The sequence below is a fragment of the Nannospalax galili genome, unplaced genomic scaffold, assembly GCF_000622305.1.
Source record: "Nannospalax galili isolate Female #2095 unplaced genomic scaffold, S.galili_v1.0 scaffold158, whole genome shotgun sequence".
In the NCBI taxonomy this organism is placed as follows: domain Eukaryota; kingdom Metazoa; phylum Chordata; class Mammalia; order Rodentia; family Spalacidae; genus Nannospalax; species Nannospalax galili.
This window is the reverse complement of record NW_008345290.1, coordinates 4,667,192-4,688,642: the sequence shown is the minus strand read 5'-3', so window position 1 is coordinate 4,688,642 and position 21,451 is coordinate 4,667,192. Positions and strand designations below refer to the sequence as shown.

At 43.4% G+C, this 21,451-nt stretch overlaps 1 protein-coding gene and 1 non-coding gene across 2 annotated transcripts in view; both read left to right on the top strand.

The window, feature by feature from the left end:
• Osbpl3 (oxysterol binding protein like 3) overlaps positions 1 to 21,451 on the top strand; it is a 201,525-nt gene that overhangs the window by 88,194 nt on the left and 91,880 nt on the right. Inside the window, exon 2 of the mRNA XM_008841547.3 lies at positions 10,033 to 10,274. Within this exon, the coding sequence (XP_008839769.1) occupies positions 10,179 to 10,274 (96 nt within the window). The 5' untranslated portion in view covers positions 10,033 to 10,178. The remainder of the gene's footprint in view (positions 1 to 10,032; positions 10,275 to 21,451) is intronic.
• Positions 8,447 to 8,660, top strand: LOC115071782. The gene has a single exon (XR_003850859.1). It is a non-coding gene; the product is annotated as a small nucleolar RNA U3 (small nucleolar RNA).

Sequence of the window (21,451 nt, the reverse complement as noted above, 5' to 3'; positions counted from 1 at the left end):
CCCTCCTTTCTTTCTTTCTTTCTTTCTTTCTTTCTTTCTTTCTTTCTTTCTTTCTTTCTTTCTTCTTTCTCTCTTTCAGTCTTTTTGAGACAGGGTTTCCCTGTAACCCCAGCTGGCGTGGAACTCACTATGTAGACTAGGCTGGCCTCGAACTTAAAAAGATTTCTCTGCCTCTGCCTCCCAAGGGCTGGAATTAAAAGCTTGCGTCGCCACGTCCAGCAATTACCAATCTTTTTAACTTTCCCACAGAATGCAAAGATAAATAAAATGCAATCTGTAAGATGTAGAACCAGCATCTAGCAGTCAGGACACAAAGAGTGACTGAACCTGCAGGAAACATGACTAATACTTTCACAGTGCTGAAGTGAAGCCAGAGTCCAAAAGAGAAACAAAGCCATTTGGGGTGGGGGAGGAAGGGAGAAAAAATTCCATGGAGAACATGATGGCTAAAATGAGGCTTGGAGGATGGAGTTGATTTCCACAAGTCGGGGAGATAATGTGGGTGAGAAGGGTGCTCCATGAAGATGGATGAGCTTGGGTAAAGGGGTGTAGCTGTGGGAGAGAGCAGGACATAAGGTACACATATGTGAACTTTTAGAGACAGAGTTTAAGTAATAACAGCTAAAACACAGTTGAGTAATGTCTGCTAAGGACCCACTGAGTGCTTCACCAGCATTATTTCAGTCATTGTGGAACCCTGGGATGTTATCCTGTCATCAATGCCTGTTTTCAAGTAAGGAAATAGCTCACGAGTTTAGTAACATACAGTACATGGCAGAAGAGGAGGAGTCCAAGTCCTCCATATAACTGTTGTGGAGGGTTTCACATGTGGCCTGGAAACTTAGACTTACCCTCTGTGCACTAGGAATAAAGGGAGGGAGAGAGCTGGGAAGGTGACCAGGATAAGGAAATATAAGATGGATTGAAGTGATGAGAGGAAAAAGGTCAATTGCAAGGTCTCGTGGGTGATTTTGAGAATAACAGAATATAAAACCAAAAAATAGCATATAAATTGGAGGTGACAAGGGTCAAGGAGAGCAACACTGCAGTATCTGGGAATCCGGGCGAGGGAGTTTGTGTGGATGAGGAGCGGCATTTGTTCAGGAAGTCAGTAGCAGGCATCATCAAAAGAGGGTGACAAACTATCAGGAGAATTGACAGTGGAAGGATTAATGCAAGGTCACTCAGCAGGGGGTGGACTGGGAGGAGGGAAAAGAGGGAGAGTGGACAGCTGCCTTACCAAAGCTTTGGGCATAAGTAGATTGCCAAAGTAAAAGGAATGGGTGAGAAAAAGGAAGGGCCAGTAAGAACACGAACCTGACGAGGATCATAGCACTTCCATGTCTGCAGCCCTGCCACAGTAGCAAAGATACAGAAATGCCCAGGGACAGATGAGTACATAAAGAATACAATACCAGGGGCTGCAGAGATGCCTCAGTGGTGAAGAGCACCTAGGTTCGGTTCCCAGCACCCTCATGATGGCTCACAACTGTCTGTAACTCCAGGGACTATGATACCCTCTTCTGGTCTCCTTGGGCATTGCACACAGGTGGTGTACTTATATACATGCAGGCAAAACACTCATACACATAAATACAATAAATAAATTTTTAGAAAATTTAAAAGAATACAGTACCAGTGTGTGGCCTGTATGCACAAAGGAACATTATTTGACCTGTAAATAGAATGAAATCTTGCATCAGGCACTGATGGGCATGTGCTAAGTGAAATTAGCCAGTCGAGGAAGGATGAATACTGCCTGACTCCACTTATATAAGAGGTCTGAAATAGTCATAGCCACAGAAGCAGTGATGGTTGCCAGGGCCCAGGAGGTAGGGAGAGAATGGGAAGTTACTGTTCAGTGGGCACAGTTTCCCTTTTGCAAGGTGATCAAGTTTTGGAGATCTGGTACAATGTTGTGTTTATAGTTAATAATGCCAGTAAGATACACCTGAAATCTGTTGAATGCATGTCAGGTGCTCTGACCACAATAAAATAAAGATAAGTATATGAAGCATATTAAGTGTCATAGATATATACAAATATGCATTTAAGAGGAACTGGAAGGGTACACTGACTCATAATCAGGGAAAACCCCAAGTGTTGCAAAAACATCCTAGAATAATGTTTACAGAACTAATGTTAGCAATAAGCTAAGACCCACAAAAAAAAGGTTAGAACCGAGAAAACACTTTTGCAAGTCCATCTCTCAGATCTAGATGCACAAATGAAAGATAAACTTTTGGGTGTGGTTTTTGGTTGGTTTTGTTTTGTTTTGTTTTGTTTTGTTTTGGTCTTTTTGGGACAGGGTCTCTCTGTAGCCCCAGCTGTCCTGGAACTCACTATGTAGACCAGGCTGGCCTTGAACTCAGAGATCCACCTGACTCTGCTTCCGCCTGCCTCTGCCTCCGGAGTGCTGGGATCAAAGGCATGCACCACCATGCCTGGCTTTTTTTTTTTTTTTTTTAAGCTAAACAGAGAGTCATATTTTTTAAATCTTTCTTGTTATTTATCTCTTTTCTAAAAGAGAGCTGCCAAGTGGAAAGAGTAGGTAACACTGAAGTGACCCAAGACAGGAAGGAGGTAGAGACAGGTGCTCAGCTTCATTAGGGGTTCCAGTGCCGAAAGCCCAAACACACAGGAGGGCACGGAATTTCCTCAGTCTTCTTGGTACCTCTGAGGGTTAACTGTTGGATGATGGTGATTGAAATTTGTACCGGAAGCCTAAGGATGGGGGGCTACTTAGAGGCTGCTAGAAAGAGAAAGGGAATTTCTGAAAACTTTAGGTCAATTTGTTTCAACTCTGACTGCACCTGGGAACCCCCAGAGGACACCAAAGCCCAGCCCCAACCCAGACTTAAAACTGACATTGCATAAGCTCCCTAGGACATTCTGATGGGCATCCAGGGACGAAGCCTAACTCCACACTGAGTTCTGTTCATCTACTTCGAGATTCTTAAATGCATTATCACTCAACAGACAAATGGCTCATGTTTAGAATAGGAACCAGTTATGGTTTACCTACGCATGTGGAGTCACCCTAGTGTCCTTTTGTGGTTAGGTTACCAGATCATAAAAATACCACAGATGTGCTATTCTTACTTCTTCAAACTTATACCTGAGAACTGGGGGGAGGGTCACTCCCCAAGCCAGGAGTCTGTCTCAGACAGGGCCTGGAAGGAAAGATTTCTCAATATCATAAGGTTGATTATTTACCTATTTATTTAAAATAATTTATTTCATTTTTTAAAGCCCAAGACATACAACCAGTGGCCAGGGTAAGTGAAGCAGTTCTTGAAGGTCAGGGTCATGCCCTTTTACCGTTTGGCTGCTGGATGGTCTGCTTTGAGCTAGATGCACACTCTGTTTTGCTTTTCTGGAGAGCTGCCTGTAAAATCTTGCCAGGTGATTGAGCATGGCAGTGGGGGCTGGAAGCAAAGAGAACTGACATTTGCCATCTTCTGCCTCAGGCGTAGCTAAGCAGACAGACAGAATCTTCCTTGGAAAGGAGGTCAGGGTCTCTCTCAATCCCCTGAGAAATAAATACCAGAGACTCAGGATTCTAGGCTGTGGATGAAATATTAATTCGTGAAAGTGGTGCTTAGAGTTGTGCATCAAAATCACCTGCAAAACTTGCTATAACAGGCTGCTGAGATCCATTTGCCTTTGGGATTCTGTAGTCTGTGGTGGGGTCTGATACTATGTGTTTCAAACAAGTTCCCAGGTGAGGCTGATGCTGCCTGTCTGAGGAAAACCCTTTGAAAAGCACATGTCTGGCATAATGAAAGAGCATCTGCCACGTCACAGACATGAATGCAAGTATTGGTCTGGGGTAAGAGAAGGAGGGTTGAAACTACTAGCTATATCTCTCAAACTTTAATGTGCACATAATTCACTCTGGAAACATATTAAACAGTGACAGCTACTCACAGAATATCCAGATGTGGGTCAACATTAGCACAATAGAATTTAATAACAATAATGACAATCATAATGACACAGGATTTCGGTTAAAAGAAGTAAAGAAGTTCTGTTCAGAAAAAGAAAGCCCAGCTTTTCACAGCATTTCCTGTGGCCTGGCAGTCCTAGTGAACTGTAAGACAGTAGGGGGCCAGAAAGAGCTATGAGGACCCCCAAAGCCAAGGCCCAAAGCAGTATTAAGCACTGCAGTTGCCAAGCTTGGTGGTGCATGCCTGGGATCCCAGCACTCAGGAGGCAGAGGCAGGAGAAGCCTGAGTTCCAGGCCAGCCTCTGCTACATTGAGTGACCCTATCTCAAAACCAAAAAACAATCAACAACAGCAAAAACAAAACAAAACAAAACAAAAAACAAAGGCACATACAGTAGCAATTGCAGTGTGCTCAAGGCAAGGAAGATAACTGTAGCCTTCTGTTCTGGCCAGAATGTACCTATAGCTTGTCTTTATGGTAGGGAAGCACAAGGGCAGATTCTGAGAGTTGTGCATCTGTGACCATAAGGGCTGAGGATCCAAGGTCCATGAGAGATGACTGATGCAAAAGAGATGTAACTGTTTTCTGGGTGGCAGGTGAAAGTGGTGGTCTTTTGGATGTGAGTTATAGTGAAAAGGTGACTGGACAAGTAGCTTTGTTAAATGCTGCCATCGCCTAGGTGGCCCAGGTGTGTGTGCGTATGTGTGCGTACATTCATGTAGAGGCCAGACTGAGGGCAGATGCCTGCCTCAATCATTCTCCACCTTCTTTTTTGAAACAAGGTGTCTCACTGAACCCATGGCTTGCCAGTTTGGCTAAACTGACTCGCCAGCAAGCTCTAGGAATCTTCCAGTCTCCTCCTCCCCCATGCTGGGAGTATAGACATGGGCCACCTTGCCCAGCTTTTATGGGGTGCTGGTGGTCTGAATTCTGGACTCTATGGACTAAGCCATCTCCCAGCTCTTCAGCTGCTTTTTGGGAACAGCCAGTGATGATCAGTTGTGTGGCTTTACCCTTCTGTATTTGTCTTCTTCCAGAGGAAGCACACTGCTTTAATGACTTAAAAATAGTCTGTTCTCACTTATGGTGTGGATTTGGAGAAATGTTAATATGTTGGAAGACACAAATGCTTAAAATTCTATTCAGTCCTTATTTAACTTGGGCAGAAAGAAAGTTAGAAGTCTCTTGTGCTGTGTATGCAGGCGAGGAGGAAAGAACGCACATCTGTTGTGTCTGCTCTGTTCAAAATGGACACTTTAACTTCATTTTCTCAATTCTTATTGTTCCCTGAGAAGTGGATTACTTCCCATTTTGTACAATGAAAAAAACACTCGAAGAAGTAAATGTCTTTTTCAAGGTGCAATCTGGACGTCTGAAGCAGGAGGGCACCGGTTTAAACCAGGGCTGGCTCCTTCAAGGCGTGTTGTGGCGTGCACATCTTTCCCAAATGTTGTTTTTTCTCTATGTAAAGTTTTCAAAAATGTATCATAGATCACCTTGGCAATATGCTTGTCATTTGTCCTTCCCTATCTTTTGTTGGGAATCTTTTCTTTTCCCTGGTGGCGTCTCCAAGATAATGTACATTTGCATATATTGCAACCCCTGGACTTATAGCTAAAACTGTTTTTTCATCAGCCTGACACGTCGGTTTCTCAAAGAAGGAGGACAATCGTGAGAGTCCTTACTTGTCTCCAAAGGTCCGTAGAATATCTTTGGTTGGCGTGAGTGCATCTGACTTTTCAGTTTGGAGGTGGAAACTTCATGATTTTGAGGAAGTGGGGGAGTTATGAGCTTTTTCCTCCTTAACCTGGTAATAATGCTGACTTGAAAGCAGGCCTGAGATTGAATTCTGTCATACGTCAAACACTCATAATAGGCAGAATGCACAAAAGCATCCATAGAACCTGCATGGTCCTTCCAACACATCACAAGAATTGGTGGGTGAGATTTATGTGCAAAGTCCACTGCAAGGAATTGGCCTTAGAAGACCCTAGAACTTCCGGGAGGCTGCAGAGTGTTCTGTTTCTAGAGCCAGACATTAGTCATGTAGCTGCAAAAATATGGATTTTTTGGGGGGTGGGTGCCCTAAAGATCAGTGCGTGTTACTGTACCTCAGTGATAGAAAAATAGATATGACTGTCCTTAAATTGTCCAGTGTGTGGCAGGGAAGTGATTACATTTTGTTCAAATCAGTAAGCTTCTTGAGTTAAGAGTTCTCTATCTAAGGGTTAGCAGATGGGTGAGAGCACATAAAGGTTTTTCCCAGGTCCCCATCTCAGCATCCCAGAGATTCCTGACTCAGCAGTCCAGGCTGCTGGCCCCACATCCCTCCTAAGGAATTTATCATCACCATTTCCTAGGTCAGCACAGTCAAGACAACTACTCAGAATAGAAGATATGCTTAGTTGAGGCCTTCTGTCTTGGGATTCCTGCCAAGTCCTTCCTGCTGGTGGACCCAGCCCAGACAGGCAGAGGTCCTGAGAGGAGGTGTAGTGACCACACTGGTAAGTGGGGTCCCTAGACTTGGGCCACTGCTCCTCCATTCTTTGTTCTGCCCCGTAAGCACCCCTCTTCCTGGAACTGAGCTTCATTTACCTTTCAAAGCCACACTTGTCATTTTAACCAATGAGGTGCAGTAGGGAGATCCCAGGGAATGTCCAGGCTGCCCTAGCCAAGTGGATGTGGGAAGAGAAAGGAAAACAGGGAGGGGTGCAGTGCTGGCAGAGGTCTTCACCTCAAGTGCCAAGTTCCGTGAGTATCGAATTTGGCTTCCTAAGTGCCTTGACTCAAGTAGTACGTCCCTCCAAGAGATAAAGATGGCTCTTTTCATCAGTTGCCCAAGTCAGGGGTATGGCCCTCTGATTTGGCACAGCTTCAGAATGCCCGTGACTCAGTTTATTGCTCAAGTTCTTCTCCCTCCTTCACATTTCACACACATCTCTCATTCCATACACTCCTTTATCATAACCTTGGGCTTAGAAAAACAAAAACTGGCATACATAAACAGAAATCCTTTGTTAGTATTCCCAGTCCATTGTGGACATGTTACCGTAGTGATGACTGTACACACACACACACACACACACACACACACACACATTCTCTCTCTCTCTCTCTCTCATTGAGATTACCATTGGGTTCTTCCCCCCTTTTCAGACAACAGCCAACACTGTTACTAAACAAGCTATTAATATCTTTATAGCTTCTCTTGGCAATTTTTAGCTAGTTTAATTTGCTTCTAATTCAGCTGCATTTAGTCATACCCCATAAGTAGAGCTAACTTTATGAAGAGGCTGGTGGTGTTGGTTTGCTTTGGGGATGGTCATTGAGTGGTATGCCCTATAATAAGTACAGAGATGCGCCATGTCAGAGTGACATGAGAATTGGCTTCTGAAGGTATAGGTGCCTTAACTGGTTTTCCAGGATTTACGTATTTTACTTCATTGCTTTGATTTTAGTGTATGACTTGAACATAATCATTTTTAGAGAGTAAAATGCTAGGAAGTCATATGATATTTGAGTTTTTACTAATTAACCCCATTTTTGATATCCTACCTGACTAGCTGGTTCCTGGACAATTGTATTACATCTTTCTTTAAAAATTAGACTATAGTTAGGGCTGGAGAGTTGACTCAGGGCACTGACTGCTCTAGCAGAGGACCTGGGTTTGATTCCCAGCAGCCACATGGCAGCTAACAAACATCCTAACTCCAGTTCCAGGAGATCTGATGCCTCTTCTGACCTCCAAGTCATTGTACAACACAGGTGCACTTGCATCCATGCAGACAAAACACCCATGTATGTGTGGAAAAGTTGTAGAATTTATTTGAACTTAGTGTGTTGAATACAGTCCTGGTTTCTGAAGCCCAAACCAAGCATATCTGTTGCTCTTAACCCAGGGCCCTGGATAAAGCTAGTGTTTCCTGGGATTTCTCCTCTGTGAAGTGTAGGGAAGCCACCCTCAGCATAAGACTCCCTATAGTGCAGAGGTGGCAGCTGGCAGCCTCAATGGCTACTTGGACACAGGGTAGTTGGGAGGGGTGATGGTACCCAGTTTGTCCCTGGTACTTGGCCACACTGGAGGTTGGTATTCTGTTTCAGAAGGGAACAGGCACTATGGCTCTAAGCTGGCTTGGAATATTCTCCTTCCTAAAACTTTCTAGACTCATAGGTTCCAGAGATAGTGGTGTAGCTGTTATTACCGTAGCATATCAGACGTGTGTTCATTTCTAGCTCATGGTTAAAGGGCTGGCATAGTACCTTCCCCTTGCCAGCTGTATGAGCCAACAAGTGGCATAACTTATCAGCGGCTCTGTCATCTTCTCCATCGGACTGTTGATTAAAAGAGGCAGTACTTGTGGGAATCTGTATTACCATGAGTAGTCTGTGTCCAGTTGCTAGTATGCTAATAGTATGGACAATTCTGCTTTCTCCCAGTTTTTGTTACATCATATTTCTGTTGTTTTTAAGATGATATTTTCAAAAAATCCTTTAGGAAGACTATACTTTCAGGGATCGTTTCTATAGTTCATTACTAGAGAAGTTTCTCTGACTGTGTAGAGTACCAGAAACCACGAGAAGGAGATGTAGCATTCTCTCCTGCTCAAGAGGCTGGCTCTTGGTGTTGCTTCGCTGCAACCGCCTTTTGCCATGGATGATCGTTCTTCTCTCTTTCCGGAGAGTAAAGGGAGAGGATGAAGTCTGAGTGGGGGAAAAAAACCCTTTAGAATAAGAAATTCGCAACCTCCCTCTGCAAAAAAAAAAAAAAAAAATAATAATAATAATAAAAAAGAAGGGGTTTAAAAGTTATTATGTAATTCATATAACATTGAATTCATGTTTTAACCATTTCAAGTATGCAATTCAGTGACATTTAGCACTTTTACAGTGCTGTACAACCATCATCACTGTCTAGTTCCAGAACATTTTCATCATCCTAAAAGGAAACCCCATGCCATTAAATAGGTGTACCCCATCCTTCCCTGTCCCCAACCCCTGGCAACCACTAAGTTTCTACCTCATCGTATGGATTTGCTGACTCTGTATTATGTAACATAAACAGAATATTATAGGATGTGATCTTTTGGGACTGGAGAGATGCTCAGCAGTTAAAAGCACTGCTCTTGCCGAGGACCCAGGTTGGGTTTTCAGCACCCACATGGTGGTTAACAACCATCCTTAACTCCAGGTCTAGGGGCTTAGATGCCCTCTTCTGGCTCCTGTGGGTATTGCACACAGGTGCACTTACATACATGCAGGCAAAACATTTATATGTGTAAAATAAAATATAAATAAATAAATAAAACCTTCTAAAGGTGTGATCTTTTGCATCTGACTTCTTTCATGTATTGTGGTATTTTCAAGGTTCATCCATGTTTTGGCATGTATGAGTACTTCATTCTTGTTAACTATCTGGATAATATTCATTCTGTGGCTTTCTTAGATTTGGTCTATCCACTCATTGGTAGGTAGACATCTAGGTTGCTTCCACCTTTGGATCTTGTGAATGCTGCTATGAGCATTAGTATATAACTTTTCACTTGGATGTCTGGTTTCAGTTCTTTTGGATATATACTTAGACATAGAGTTGTAGACCATACAATAATTCTGTGTTTGCATTTTTTGAGGAAGTGCAAAAACTCTTCTCTTTCACGGCTACATCAATTTATGTTCCTTCTACCAACAATGAGTTCTGATTTCTCCACATCCTTTCCAACACCAGTTATTCTCTCTCTTTATTACCATTATCATAGTGGATACGATGTAATGTCTCACCGTGGTTTGGAAATTGTCTATAACACTGATTTTTGTATGGGTCTGGATTCAAATAGCCATATTAATGTTCTTAAACCTGTCATATTACAAACCACTTATACAGAATTAGGGAGGTATGAAGTGTTTTTGCCTTCACAGCCCTGTGGTAGCTAAGCACTGGGGCCCACACGTGTGTGTGTGTGTGTGTGTGTGTGTGTGTGTGTATGTGTGTGTGTGTGTGTGTGTGTATTGGCACTGCACAGCTAAACAGAGACGATGAAGCTCTCTACTTCTCCAGCCTCTTCAGTTGCTCTTCTTTTTGTTTTAGGAATTTACTCCAAGACCTCCAAAATGTGTTTGAAGCATACTGGATAAGAGCTGGTCTGTCTGCCTGTGTGGGCTTCCTTCTCTCAGTCCCACTGTCTTCTAATGGCGTTTTGACCGTGCTGGGACCAAGTGACTAGCCAGCTGTTCATGATGAGTGACGAGAAGAACCTTGGTGTGTCCCAAAAATTGGTTTCACCTTCACGGAGTACAAGTAGCTGCTCCTCCAAGCAAGGAAGCCGACAGGTAAAGTCTACCTCATATAAAGTTTAAAATACAAGGTTCAATCACCAAGAATTTGCAGGTAAAGATGTGCACATTTACCTGGGAAATCCTCCTTCTCACTTTAAGAGAATTTGTTTTCATATCCAATTTCATCATAAGGATCAATTCTGAATATTTCAATAGTGAAAAGCTCGTGTGCCTGCCAGATGGTGAGAACTATATTTGGTTCTATGTATTGTTTTATTCAACTTTTGCATCTGTCTACCAACATAGGTAGTTGGTAATATTCCCATTTTCCCCCTAAGGAAGCTGAATCAGATGGACCAGATTACTTGCCTAAAGACACACAGCTGGTGTCTTTAATTCATCTGTAACCATTTCAAGCATACAGTTCAGTGACGGTACTGTTACCGTGTTATACAACCATCATCATTGTCTAGTTCCAGAACATTTTCATCGTCTCAAAAGGAGCAGATGAGAAACTTAAGCTCCATCTCTTTGGCTCCAAGGCCCACTTTCTACTACCCTACTAACCAAAATAAGCAGCAGCTACTTTCTCAACAATTATAATATCCACCTTCCTTCCTTCCTTTCAACAAACTTTAAGAAATATTTCTTTTTCTTTTTATTGACTTTTTGTGAATTTCATACAATATATTTTGATTGTATTCAACCCTCCTCCCCATCTGCACCCAGCTTATAGCCTCTCAACCTGATTTCATGTACTCTGTCATATATATGTCAAATTTGTATATGTCCAATTTGTCATATATAAGTCACATTTGTACCCTCAAATGTCCTTTGGTGTGGGATCATCTGCTCAAGCCCGGTTGGCCTATGTAGCATCACAGCCTTGAAGAAAACTGACTCTCCCTCTCCCAGCAGTTATCAGTTGCCAATAGCTCCCCAGCTAAAGTTGGGGCTGCGTACCCATTTTCCAACTTCTATGCTTTGCCAAACTTTTGATGAAAGTTTCTTTTTCTAATGGGATGAGGTGTTCTAGTTAACAGAAAAAAAAAATGCACAGAAAGAATTAAGTAGGAGGAAGAAGACAACGAAACAGAGGATGGAATTGGTAACTCCAAAATAATAGGTGCATACACAGTGCTTCTTTGTTTCCTTCCGGTACATCTCTGCTAGCAGGATTTGTTGGTGTCTGAACCGTGGCAGTAGGGGCCAGTCATTGTATGTCCTGCCTCACGAAGTGGGAGTGGGGAGCTGCCAGAAAGCTGGATTTCCAACCCAAGAGGCCTCTGAGTTACTGGCTCTGTCTGCTTTGCCTTTGCCCCGTGGGAAGTTCTGGTCTAAGAATGTGCCTTTGTCTTGATTTGGAAGCAGTAATTAAGAAACTGTCCACCTCAGGAACGTTCTATGGTGGTGACTCAGCACACGGTCTCTCTGTTTGAACACTTGTCTCAGACAGGGACCTTGCCACCTACGCAAGTCCATGATTGTAGAATCAAAGTTTGCTGTGGGTTTGACATGTAAGGAACCCTCTTTAGGCCTCTTTTCAGAGTTAAGAGTAGAGCTTTTTTTTTCTTCAGTATTTAATTGGGATGTATGTAGTGTGTATGTGTGTGTGTGTGTGTGTACATGCGTGAACATTCACATGTGTGAATATGGCCATATGCATGCCACGGTACACGTGTGGAGGATAGAGAACCACCTCAGGTGTCAATTCTCACCTTCCATCCTATTTGAGATGGAGTCTCTTTATTGCCTTTCCCCCTGCTCCCAATAGGCTAGCTGGCCCAGGAACATCTAGGGACCCTCCCACCTCTGCCTCCCATCTTCAGGAAGGAATGTTAGATTAGCGATATGCTGTATTTCCAGCTTTTACATGGATTCTGGGAATGTGAACCAGGTCTTCCTGCTTGTATGGCAAGCACTTTTACCCACTGAGCTATCTCCTCTGCCCCTAGGAGCTAAAGCTAATGTACCATGAGTCCTGGGAGCTCTGTTCTCACGGAATGACTGTGCTTTTCCACTTTGTTAACTTTTTGCCAGGGTTTCCTTCTCTTTCAGCCAGCATTCTGGCTGGGATTGGAGTGGACTGTGTCATCCCGCACCCATCCCATCCCTTGCTCTGAAGCATCTCTTGTAAGGCCCTTTCCCCACAGAGAGGACAGGGTCAGTGAAGGGGCAAGGGAACCACCAGAGGAGCTACAGCATCTTTTTGGGATTTGCAGGCTCAAAACCCACAGGAACTCTTTTCAGTGTGTCTTTGAAATTGATTGATTTGGTTTTTATAATGCTTTTCGTTATGAGTTTCTCTCAGCAATGGCAAGAGGAATGAACCCAGCATCTCAACTTTTTTCCTGAATGCTTAGTAAGTGGGACACCCATTCACCAAAAGGTCGGGGTTTTTTTGTTTTGTTTTTCACTTTTACTTTTTGTTCTTTTGAGATGGGGTCTCCCTGTAGTCCCAGCTGGCTTGAAACTGGCTACATAGACCAGGCTGGCCTCAAAACTTACAAGATCCACCTCTCTGCCTTCCAAGTGCTGGGACTAAAGGCGTGCACCACCACGCCTGCCTAAAGGGTCATTTTTATATTTCAGATCTCCCACTTTAATCTGCATACATAGTTGCTTTATCAGTGTAAACATTTACATTTCTTCTGTGACTAAGAAAGCAGGTTTATTTCACCATTAACCTAGATTTAGTTCTAAAACTGTTCAATTTTCAGGGACCGTGTTTTGAGTCTACCTGCTGTCCCATTCTCAGTCAATGAAAAGTGTTCTGACCCAGGATAGCCCGGTTTTTAAATCCATGCTGCCCCCTTTGGTCGCCCATGCCCACTCTGCCTTGCACACTGGCCTGGACTCTGCTTAAGCTTCTGAACATGCCACCAAAGCTCGGGAGTCTTGGAAGCTCTCCCTTGCTGGCTCAGAGGGACTTGGCTGTACCCAGTGCATCTGTAAAGCAATGCACTATCTCCAACCACATCACTGGAAATTACAAGTTAGACATTGAAAATTGCAAGATTTCCACAGTAGCAAGCTCAATTGGAAGAGTGCTAGAAGAGACATGCAGCTGCCTCCTTTGTTTTTTGGAGGTGGGGAGTGGAGAGGTTGAGACAGGGTCTCACTATATAGTCCTGGCTGGCCTGGAACTTGCTGTGTAGACCTGCATGGCCTAGAACTCACAGAGATCCACCCGCTCCTGCCTCCTGAGTGCTGGCATTAAAGGCATGCACCACCACCCTGGGCTGGCCTCCTTGTTTTTAAGGTGCTACTTTACAGCCCTTTTCAAGTTGCTCTGTGGTTTGTCTTTTGTCCATAGTGGATTTGTCCCTTCTTGGCTTTATGGGCTATTGTTTGTGTGCTAGTTTCCCTCAGGTGCTCTGGACTGTGGGTAGAGCATTGTCTCGTGTTTATTTCCCAGGGATCTTTGTACTCACCTGCCCTGGTTAAGGATATTCTGCTGCTTACTTCCTACCCCAGGAACTCCGCTCCAGGGCCAGTTTTACCTTGTGGCGAGTATAAGGCAAGTTTCTCCTTGGTGAGGGTGGGATGTATATGGGATCCACACCAGGCCAGCAGACAGCCTGATCGGGTCCAGTGGTTTCCTTCCACTTTCCTGGTGAGCAGATTGCAAAGTTCCTTCTATTGTGCTGTGTGCACTTCCCTCAGCACCATTTTGGATTTCAGCAATGAGTGGACAGTTTTAGTTCCCTTAGCTCACAAGAGTGACAAGGAGTACCTCTGTCCATAGTACATTTTACATTTTTGTTTCACATCCACAAAATTTTTAAACTTTAAAAAAAAAATTATTTATCATTTTTATTTGATTTGTATGAGTATATTGTCTGCATGTATGTGAGTGCACCCGTGTCATGCAATGCCTTACATAACTTTTCCTCTAGCTTTATTGAGATGTAGCTGACACATGAACATGATATATCGATAGTGTATACTGTGTTTAGATATTTGCATATAGTGTGACTGGTAATCAGAAGCAAGCTAAGCTTTCCACCACCTCATATAGCTATCTCTCTCTCTGTGTGTGTAGATAACAAGAGATTTAAAATTTACTCTCTTGGACTGGAGAGATATAGTAGCCAGTCCAGTGCTCCAGGATCTGACTTCACTCACCAGAACCCACAGGAAAATGTTGGGAGTGATGGCAGGTACTTGTAATCCCAACATCAGGAAGGTGGAGACAGATCTTTGAGGCTCACTAGTCAGCCTAATGGATAAGGCCAATGAGAGAGACCCTTTCTCAAAAATAAGGTGGGCAGCATTCATGAGAAAAAACAGCCAAGGTTGTCCTCTGGCCTCTACATGTACGTGCACACATATGCATACATACCTGCACACATTGCACACATGAACATGCACGCACACAGATCTGCTCTTCTGACAAGTTTCATGTATAGTTGTTCCTGGGTTCCAGGACCCCACTGATAACAGGATCCAAGGACACACAGGCTCCTTACATAAAATGGCAGAGCATTCATCTATAACCTATACATGCCTCCTTTATCCTTCAAACTGCCTAGATTACTGATGATAACAGAAATACTGTATTAGCGGTTCTATACTGTGTGTTTAGGAAATAATGACAAAAAGGAAACTCTGTCCATGTTCACAGTTTTTCTTGGCGTGTTTTCAGTCTAGGTTGGTTGACTCCACAGAGCGCAGGTGCAGAGGGCCAGGTGTTACAGTGAGGTGGTATTATCTCTTGTCCTTATGTTGAGACTAGGTCTTGAGAATCCCTTCTCAAGTAATTGGAACTTTGTACCTTTGTACCAACAGCCCCCCATTTCGTCCAACCTACTAGTGCCTGGTAGTATAATCCTGCCTTCTGCTTCTACGAGTTCAAGTTCTAGAAAGCACATTTAAATGAAATGATGCACTGCGTGCTTTCCTGTGCCTAGCATAATGTCCTCCATATTATCACAAATCATGAGTTTATCCCTTTTGAAGGCATAATATTTCTTCCTAAAGAAAATGTAGTACATGTTTATATATGAGAAAATTATGTGTGTGTTGCATTTGTATATACACTACATTTTCTTGGAGATATTTAGTCTTTTTTAATTACAAAGATATGAAACAGCCCTAAATATTTATAGCTTTATATATTTTTACTAAGAATGGAGGTAGCAAAAGAAAAGGGCCATTGAATGTGTGACTTTAAAATATTCTGCATGAATGCATGTGCATTCACATACATGGCACATACACAAACATACATCATGTGCACACACACTAAGTTGTTAAAATAAAAAATGTGAAAGCTAAAACACCATCTTGGTCAAAGTTTTCATTTTTTTCTTTTTATTTAAACTTTCAGCCAACACATCCAGGGAGTGGTTAGAGTCTCTGCCTTTGACTTTCAGTTCTTTAAACTGAATTTGTTCTTGTATTTGATTCTTGAATTGACTTGAACCTGCCCCTTCTATACCAGACTTGCCGCATGTAAAAGGTCAGGGAGCCGTGCATTTGTGCGTAGATTCCCCCCTACACACGTGTCTGTGTTAAAGGAACTTGCTTTCTCGAAGGAGAAAAGGAGAACTAAAATGAAAGAGTAAACACAAAGCACCTGTGCTGGCGCCGGGAGGCGCTCAGTGTCGTGATGAGTTAGTGTGAATGAATAAGCGAGCAGTTGAGAGGTAGAATGATCCCCGTGCATACAGTTCTGTGGATTCATGAAGTGAGCTCAGGGATATCTAAGTGGGAGGGAGAACTGCTATTTTAAAATTCATAAAATATGAGTAATTGCTGTTTCCTCTTGTTTTTTTCCACTGCCCCCCTTATATTTCCTGCCTGGAAATTTCAAAGGAACACATTTCAGAAGCCAGTTTGAGCTAGACAAAACTGGATAGGAATGGCTTGTGTTTGGTGAGAGTTCTGTAGCCCTGACTTCTCTTCACTAGCTGTTGAGAAACTGTTACTGAAAGCCTTAAGCAGGTGATGTGAAGTTGTGAAGGACAGGACAGCTGAAGAGAGCACTAGAAAGAAGAAAGCAACTGACCACAAAGCCCCTGGTTTGAAAGAGGGCCCTGCCTTCTCTTTTTAATATGTCATTATCATTTGGCATGAAAATTAGAAATCAGAAAGCGAGTTCTGTCAAAACAATAGACAAACGCTACACCCACTCTAGCAGGGATGTGAAAGGAGAGCTCTATTGCTGGTTATGTCTTGCTGCAGTGACTCAGCTTGCTCTTTTCACCCTGCTGTCCCTGGGCTAACCTAAAGTGGTGTTTTGGGCTCCCCCAGGGTCACCTGATGAGAGTTAATTTATGCAGGCTATTAGATTATGCTAACTCCAGAGTTCACAGCCAGCCTGGGCTCAGTGCCAGAATCCAGAAGGCAGGTGAATTGAATGGGGGAGAATTTGCTAAACTGCAATAACAAATTAAAGTTCAATGTTCAGGTGTCAATATTTTCAGCTGAGTAGTGAAAATACTTAGACCTAAGCCAGGCGTAGTGGTGCACAGAGAGAGGTACATGGTGGTACATACCTGTAATCCCAACTCTCTGTCAACTGAGACAAAAGGATTGCAAGTTTGATGCCAGCCTGGGCTACAAGGCACTGTAAAGGAGGAGAAGGAGGAAGAGAAGGAGGAAATGTTTAGTCCTGATATATACATATGTGTGTGTGTGTGTGTGTGTGTGTGTGTGTGCCTTTTTAAAGTGTGGACTACATCAATACCACAGGACATCAAGCTGGAGTGACCTTGAGAACCTCCTGTTTCGTCACATTGACCTGGTTCATTTAATGTTGCTATAACAGAATAACGGAGACCTGGAAATTTATAAAGAATAGAGGTTTGTTTGGGTTTGGAGGCAGTAAAGTCTACAAGCGATTAAAGTGCTGGTGGCAGCCTGTCCTCTCATGAGGCTCTAGGGCTGCTTCAATGGCAGCAAGTGGAAGAGACAAAGCACCAGGGGCAACCTTGCTTCAGAGCAGCCTGTTTTTGATGACTAATCAAAGCCTAGGAGAACAAAAACTCACTCCAGAAAAAAAGACAGTAATCCCTTTCATTGGTGCAGATCTTAGAGAGTGACGGGCACTTTCTCAGCCTACAAGTGGATGACTCTAGCACTCCAGAGCTAGAAAACCAGTGGTCTCCAAAAGTCAGTCTGAGTCAGTGCCTCTCCAGCTCCATGTCTTACTTCAATGATGATTAATGACACAGACACATGGGAGTAAGTCAAGTGAAAGAAGTTTCACGAAAGAAAATCAAGGAAAAATGAGAAATTAAGGAAAAGTGGGAGTGATGGGGCCCACAAAAAGGGGAAAGCCATTGAGCTTTAAAAAATTATTTATTTTTATTTTAAAATTTTAATTTTCTGTGTAAGAGTGTTATGCCTGCATGTATGTAAGTGCACCCATGTCATGTAATGCCCATGGGGGACAGAAGAGGGCATTGGATCTCCTAGAGCTGGAGTTACAGATAGTTGTTAGCTACTGTGTAGATGCTGGGATTCAAACCCTGGTACTCTGCAAAGGCAGGTGGTACTCTTTAACTGTTAAGCTGTCCCTCCAGCCACTTATTTTTATTTTATGTGTATGAATGTTTTGCCTACATGTATATGAATACACCCATGTGTACAATGCCTGTGGAGGTCAGAAGAGGACATCGGATTCCCCAAAACTGGAGCTACAGAAGTTTGTTAGTTACCATGTGAATGTTGGGAACTGAATCTGGGTCCTCTGCTAGAGCAGTCAGGGCTCTTAGCCACCAAGCCATCTCTTCAGCCCTACCATTGAGGTTCTTTCTTTCTTTCTTTCTTTCTTTCTTTCTTTCTTTCTTTCTCTTTCTTTCTTTCTTTCTTTTTTTTATTTAGGAAGAGGCATTTCATTAAAACAGCTTTGACATACTCAATAACAATTTCCAGAGCAAAGATACATCTCTTTCAAAAATGTCTGTAAATTTTTTAGGTTCACAGTTGAATTAATACAGTTATACAGTATTGAACTCAGTATAAACCCTGTAAGACATAGAATGAGTTTTTAACCTTTAAAAAAGATCTCCATTTATGTTTCTTACAGCAAGACTCATCGTTTTTGCTAATAATGCTTAGATGTTGGCACATGCATCTCTAGTCTGTATGTATCTGATTATTACTAGTCATAGTTGGTTGCACTTGGATCCTTGGCACCTGTGTATGGATATAACGTCATCAGGTAGATTTCAATGGTAATGTTTACCATTGAGGTTTTTAAAGGTCTTAAGTAGAAAATGGGCAAAGCCTAAGGTATTTTCTATTGAGTTGGGTAATCCCTGGGCCTATCATGGACTGAGTCGGGGAGGACCCACACGCTCTAGGGGGTGGTCATACATCCAAGTCCCTTCTCTCTATCTTTGATTTCTGCCTTGTTAGCTGCCAATGTGGCTCATTTGCTGACCATGGCTGACCCTCACTGGTGTCCTGCTGTCTGTTAGCTGAAATTCTGTCTTCATCCCACATTAACGTGTCTAGCTTGTACTTTTACATTAAGCCTTTGTTCCCTTACTGCCTAGGGAGAGCTAATAACCCCTGCCTCAAGTTCATCACCTCCTAAAGGTCTCACCTCCCCACACCCACAGTGACAATCAGAGCCCAGCATGAGTTTCAGGGGACAAACTATATTAAACTACAGCAGATAGTCATAGAACATTAAGGACAGCAAGCATGAGCTTTATCTGGAGAGCCTGAATTTAAACTTGATTGTTTCTAGCTTGTTTGGCCTTGACCAGGTTACTCACTCTCTCTGTGCCTTGGTTCCTTATTTAGGTTAGGCAAACGGTTTACTCAGGGCCTGCCTTTAGGCAGAGCTGTGAAAGGGTCTGAGAGGTAAACCACTCACCTTCTATAAGCAGAAGTCTTTAGTTGTCCCACAGGCTTCCCCACCTCGTCCTTCTAGCTGTGAGATGAGTGGCACAGTACAGAGGTGGATGGCTTGGCATATGTCTAGGCTGTGCTGAGAGAAAGAGGAGGCAAGGAGTGCTGCAAGTTGGAACCACCTAGTAGTATCTTTACAACTTCTGCATCTCTTCATAGTGTCCGCTGGAATCTCAAAGCACCCTGTGAAGTCGGCATTGTTTTTTGTGCCATGGAAAGAAAATATGGCTAAGAGATACTAACTTCTGTGTTCAGAGTCAGGGGAGCAAGGGGCTGTCTATTTGGAAAGTACTGCCTATGTCTAGATGCTAGAGGCTACTTCAGATGTTATTTCAAATTCCACATGCCCTTTATAAATGGTTTAAACAGGCCTCCATCAGCCAGCACCTCTGAATGCAGCCAGAGTGTCATGGATGAGGGGGGCAGCGTGCGGGCTCCTGTTTGCCTGGAGCTGCCTTTCTGATGGTTCCAACAGAAAAAGAATTAGCTGTCTATTTCTGTCTTCCTTTTTCACACTTACTTTCTGGGTCTTTTACTGCCAACCTTTTGGCCACAGCTAGATTGTGCTATTATACTCTGGATGTAGGAAGGGTGAAGAAATAAGGCAGCTCTCAATGAATTCCACACTAAATCCTGTGAAGAAGCAAACATTTGCCATTGGAAGAAGTTAAAGTATCAACTAAGGCGACAGCTGTCAGGGAGCCTGTTCTGTCTACAAACAACAGCCTGTCTGTCGCTCTATCCCACTCAGAAGAACAGGAGAAACTCCTAAAACACCTCCGGAAGTTGCTGAATTGTCTGTTCCAATCTGTAGTTCTGGAATAAAAAGTAGCAGACAGAGCTTTGTGAGTTTTAGATATACTGCTTTGATAAAACCTTCTTGAGGTACCTTAAGAAAATAAATATATTTCCTCATGATCGGAGGCAGCCATGGTGCAGGGCACAGGAAGGCATGAGCAGAGCCCAGATCCTCCATGTGAGAGTGTGTCTTACCAGCTGTGCAGGGCCTGGAACATTCTGGAGAAGCTTGAGATGTAAATGTGAGCTGAGTAAACAGTGGTTCTTTCTCACGGAAGAGAAAATCGACTTCAGTAATCCAGGACTAAAACGCTAAGGGCAGGCCAGCAAGATGGCTTAGCTGGTCAAAGCATTTGCCACTCACACCAGATATCCAGAGTTTGATCTCTGGAACCTGTGTAAAGAAGCTGGATGTGGTGGCATGCACCTTTAATAGCAGCATTCCTCCAGGGACATGGGGGCAGAGATAGAATCAGGCAGAAGCTAGTCTGGAGTTCACAGTGCCGCAGGGCTGCACAGTGAGACCTTGCCTTAATGAAGTAGAAGAAGAGAACTGACTCCTGAAAGTTGTCCTCTGACCTCCACATGCATGCTATGGTAAGCATACAGTCTTACACACACACACACACACACACACACACACACACACAAGTAAATAATCAAAATTTGAATGAGTCAGAAGTGTCAGTTCAGAAGTAGGGCAGAGGCCAAACAGAAGATGCCTAGAATAATCTGGCATCCCTCTGGATCCTGGCCCTGACCCCAATCCAGCTGTGTTCCTTCTGTACCTGTTAACAGGTACAGCTGAGTCATGTGATCTGGCATAGCTCTGCCCTCATTATCTCTCTTGTCCTGAGTACTAGGCTGAATGCTGGCCCCTGAAAAGACAAATTCCCATCTTTAGTCTCAGAACCTGTGAATGTGCTGTTTGGAAAAGGGGCCTTTGCAGATGTGGGTAATGCATTTAAAGACCTTGAGACAAGTACCCCTGGTTATCCAAGTAAATTCATGCAGGAAATCCACAGGGCAGAAAACACACACAGAGGAGAAAGTGGTGTGAAGATGGAGGTAGACATGGCCTGGGGTGTTGTGGCAACAAGCCAAGGAACAGCCCAGAATGCCTGCAGCCACAGAGACCAGGACAGCCCAGAATGGAATCTCCCCCAGAGCCTCCAGAGGGAGCCTAGCCTTGCCTGTTCCTGGTTTGAAGTCTCTAACCTTCAGAACTATTAAAGCATTTTAAACTTCAGACCTGAGTATGGGAATGCAGGCCTGTAATCCTAGCACTCAGGAGGCTGAGACAGGAAGATCACAAATTTGAAGGTAACCTGGGCAATATATAAGACCCCCATCTCAAAAACAACCCAGCCAGGTGTGGTGGCACATGCCGTTAATCCCAGCACCCGGGAGACAGAAGCAGACAGATCTCAAGTTCAAAGCCAGTGTACTCTACATAGTGAATTCCAGACCAGCCTGGACTACACAATGAATCCTTGCCGAGAGAGAGAGAGAGAGAGAGAGAGAGAGAGAGAGAGAGAGAGAGAGAGAGAGAGAGAGAGTGA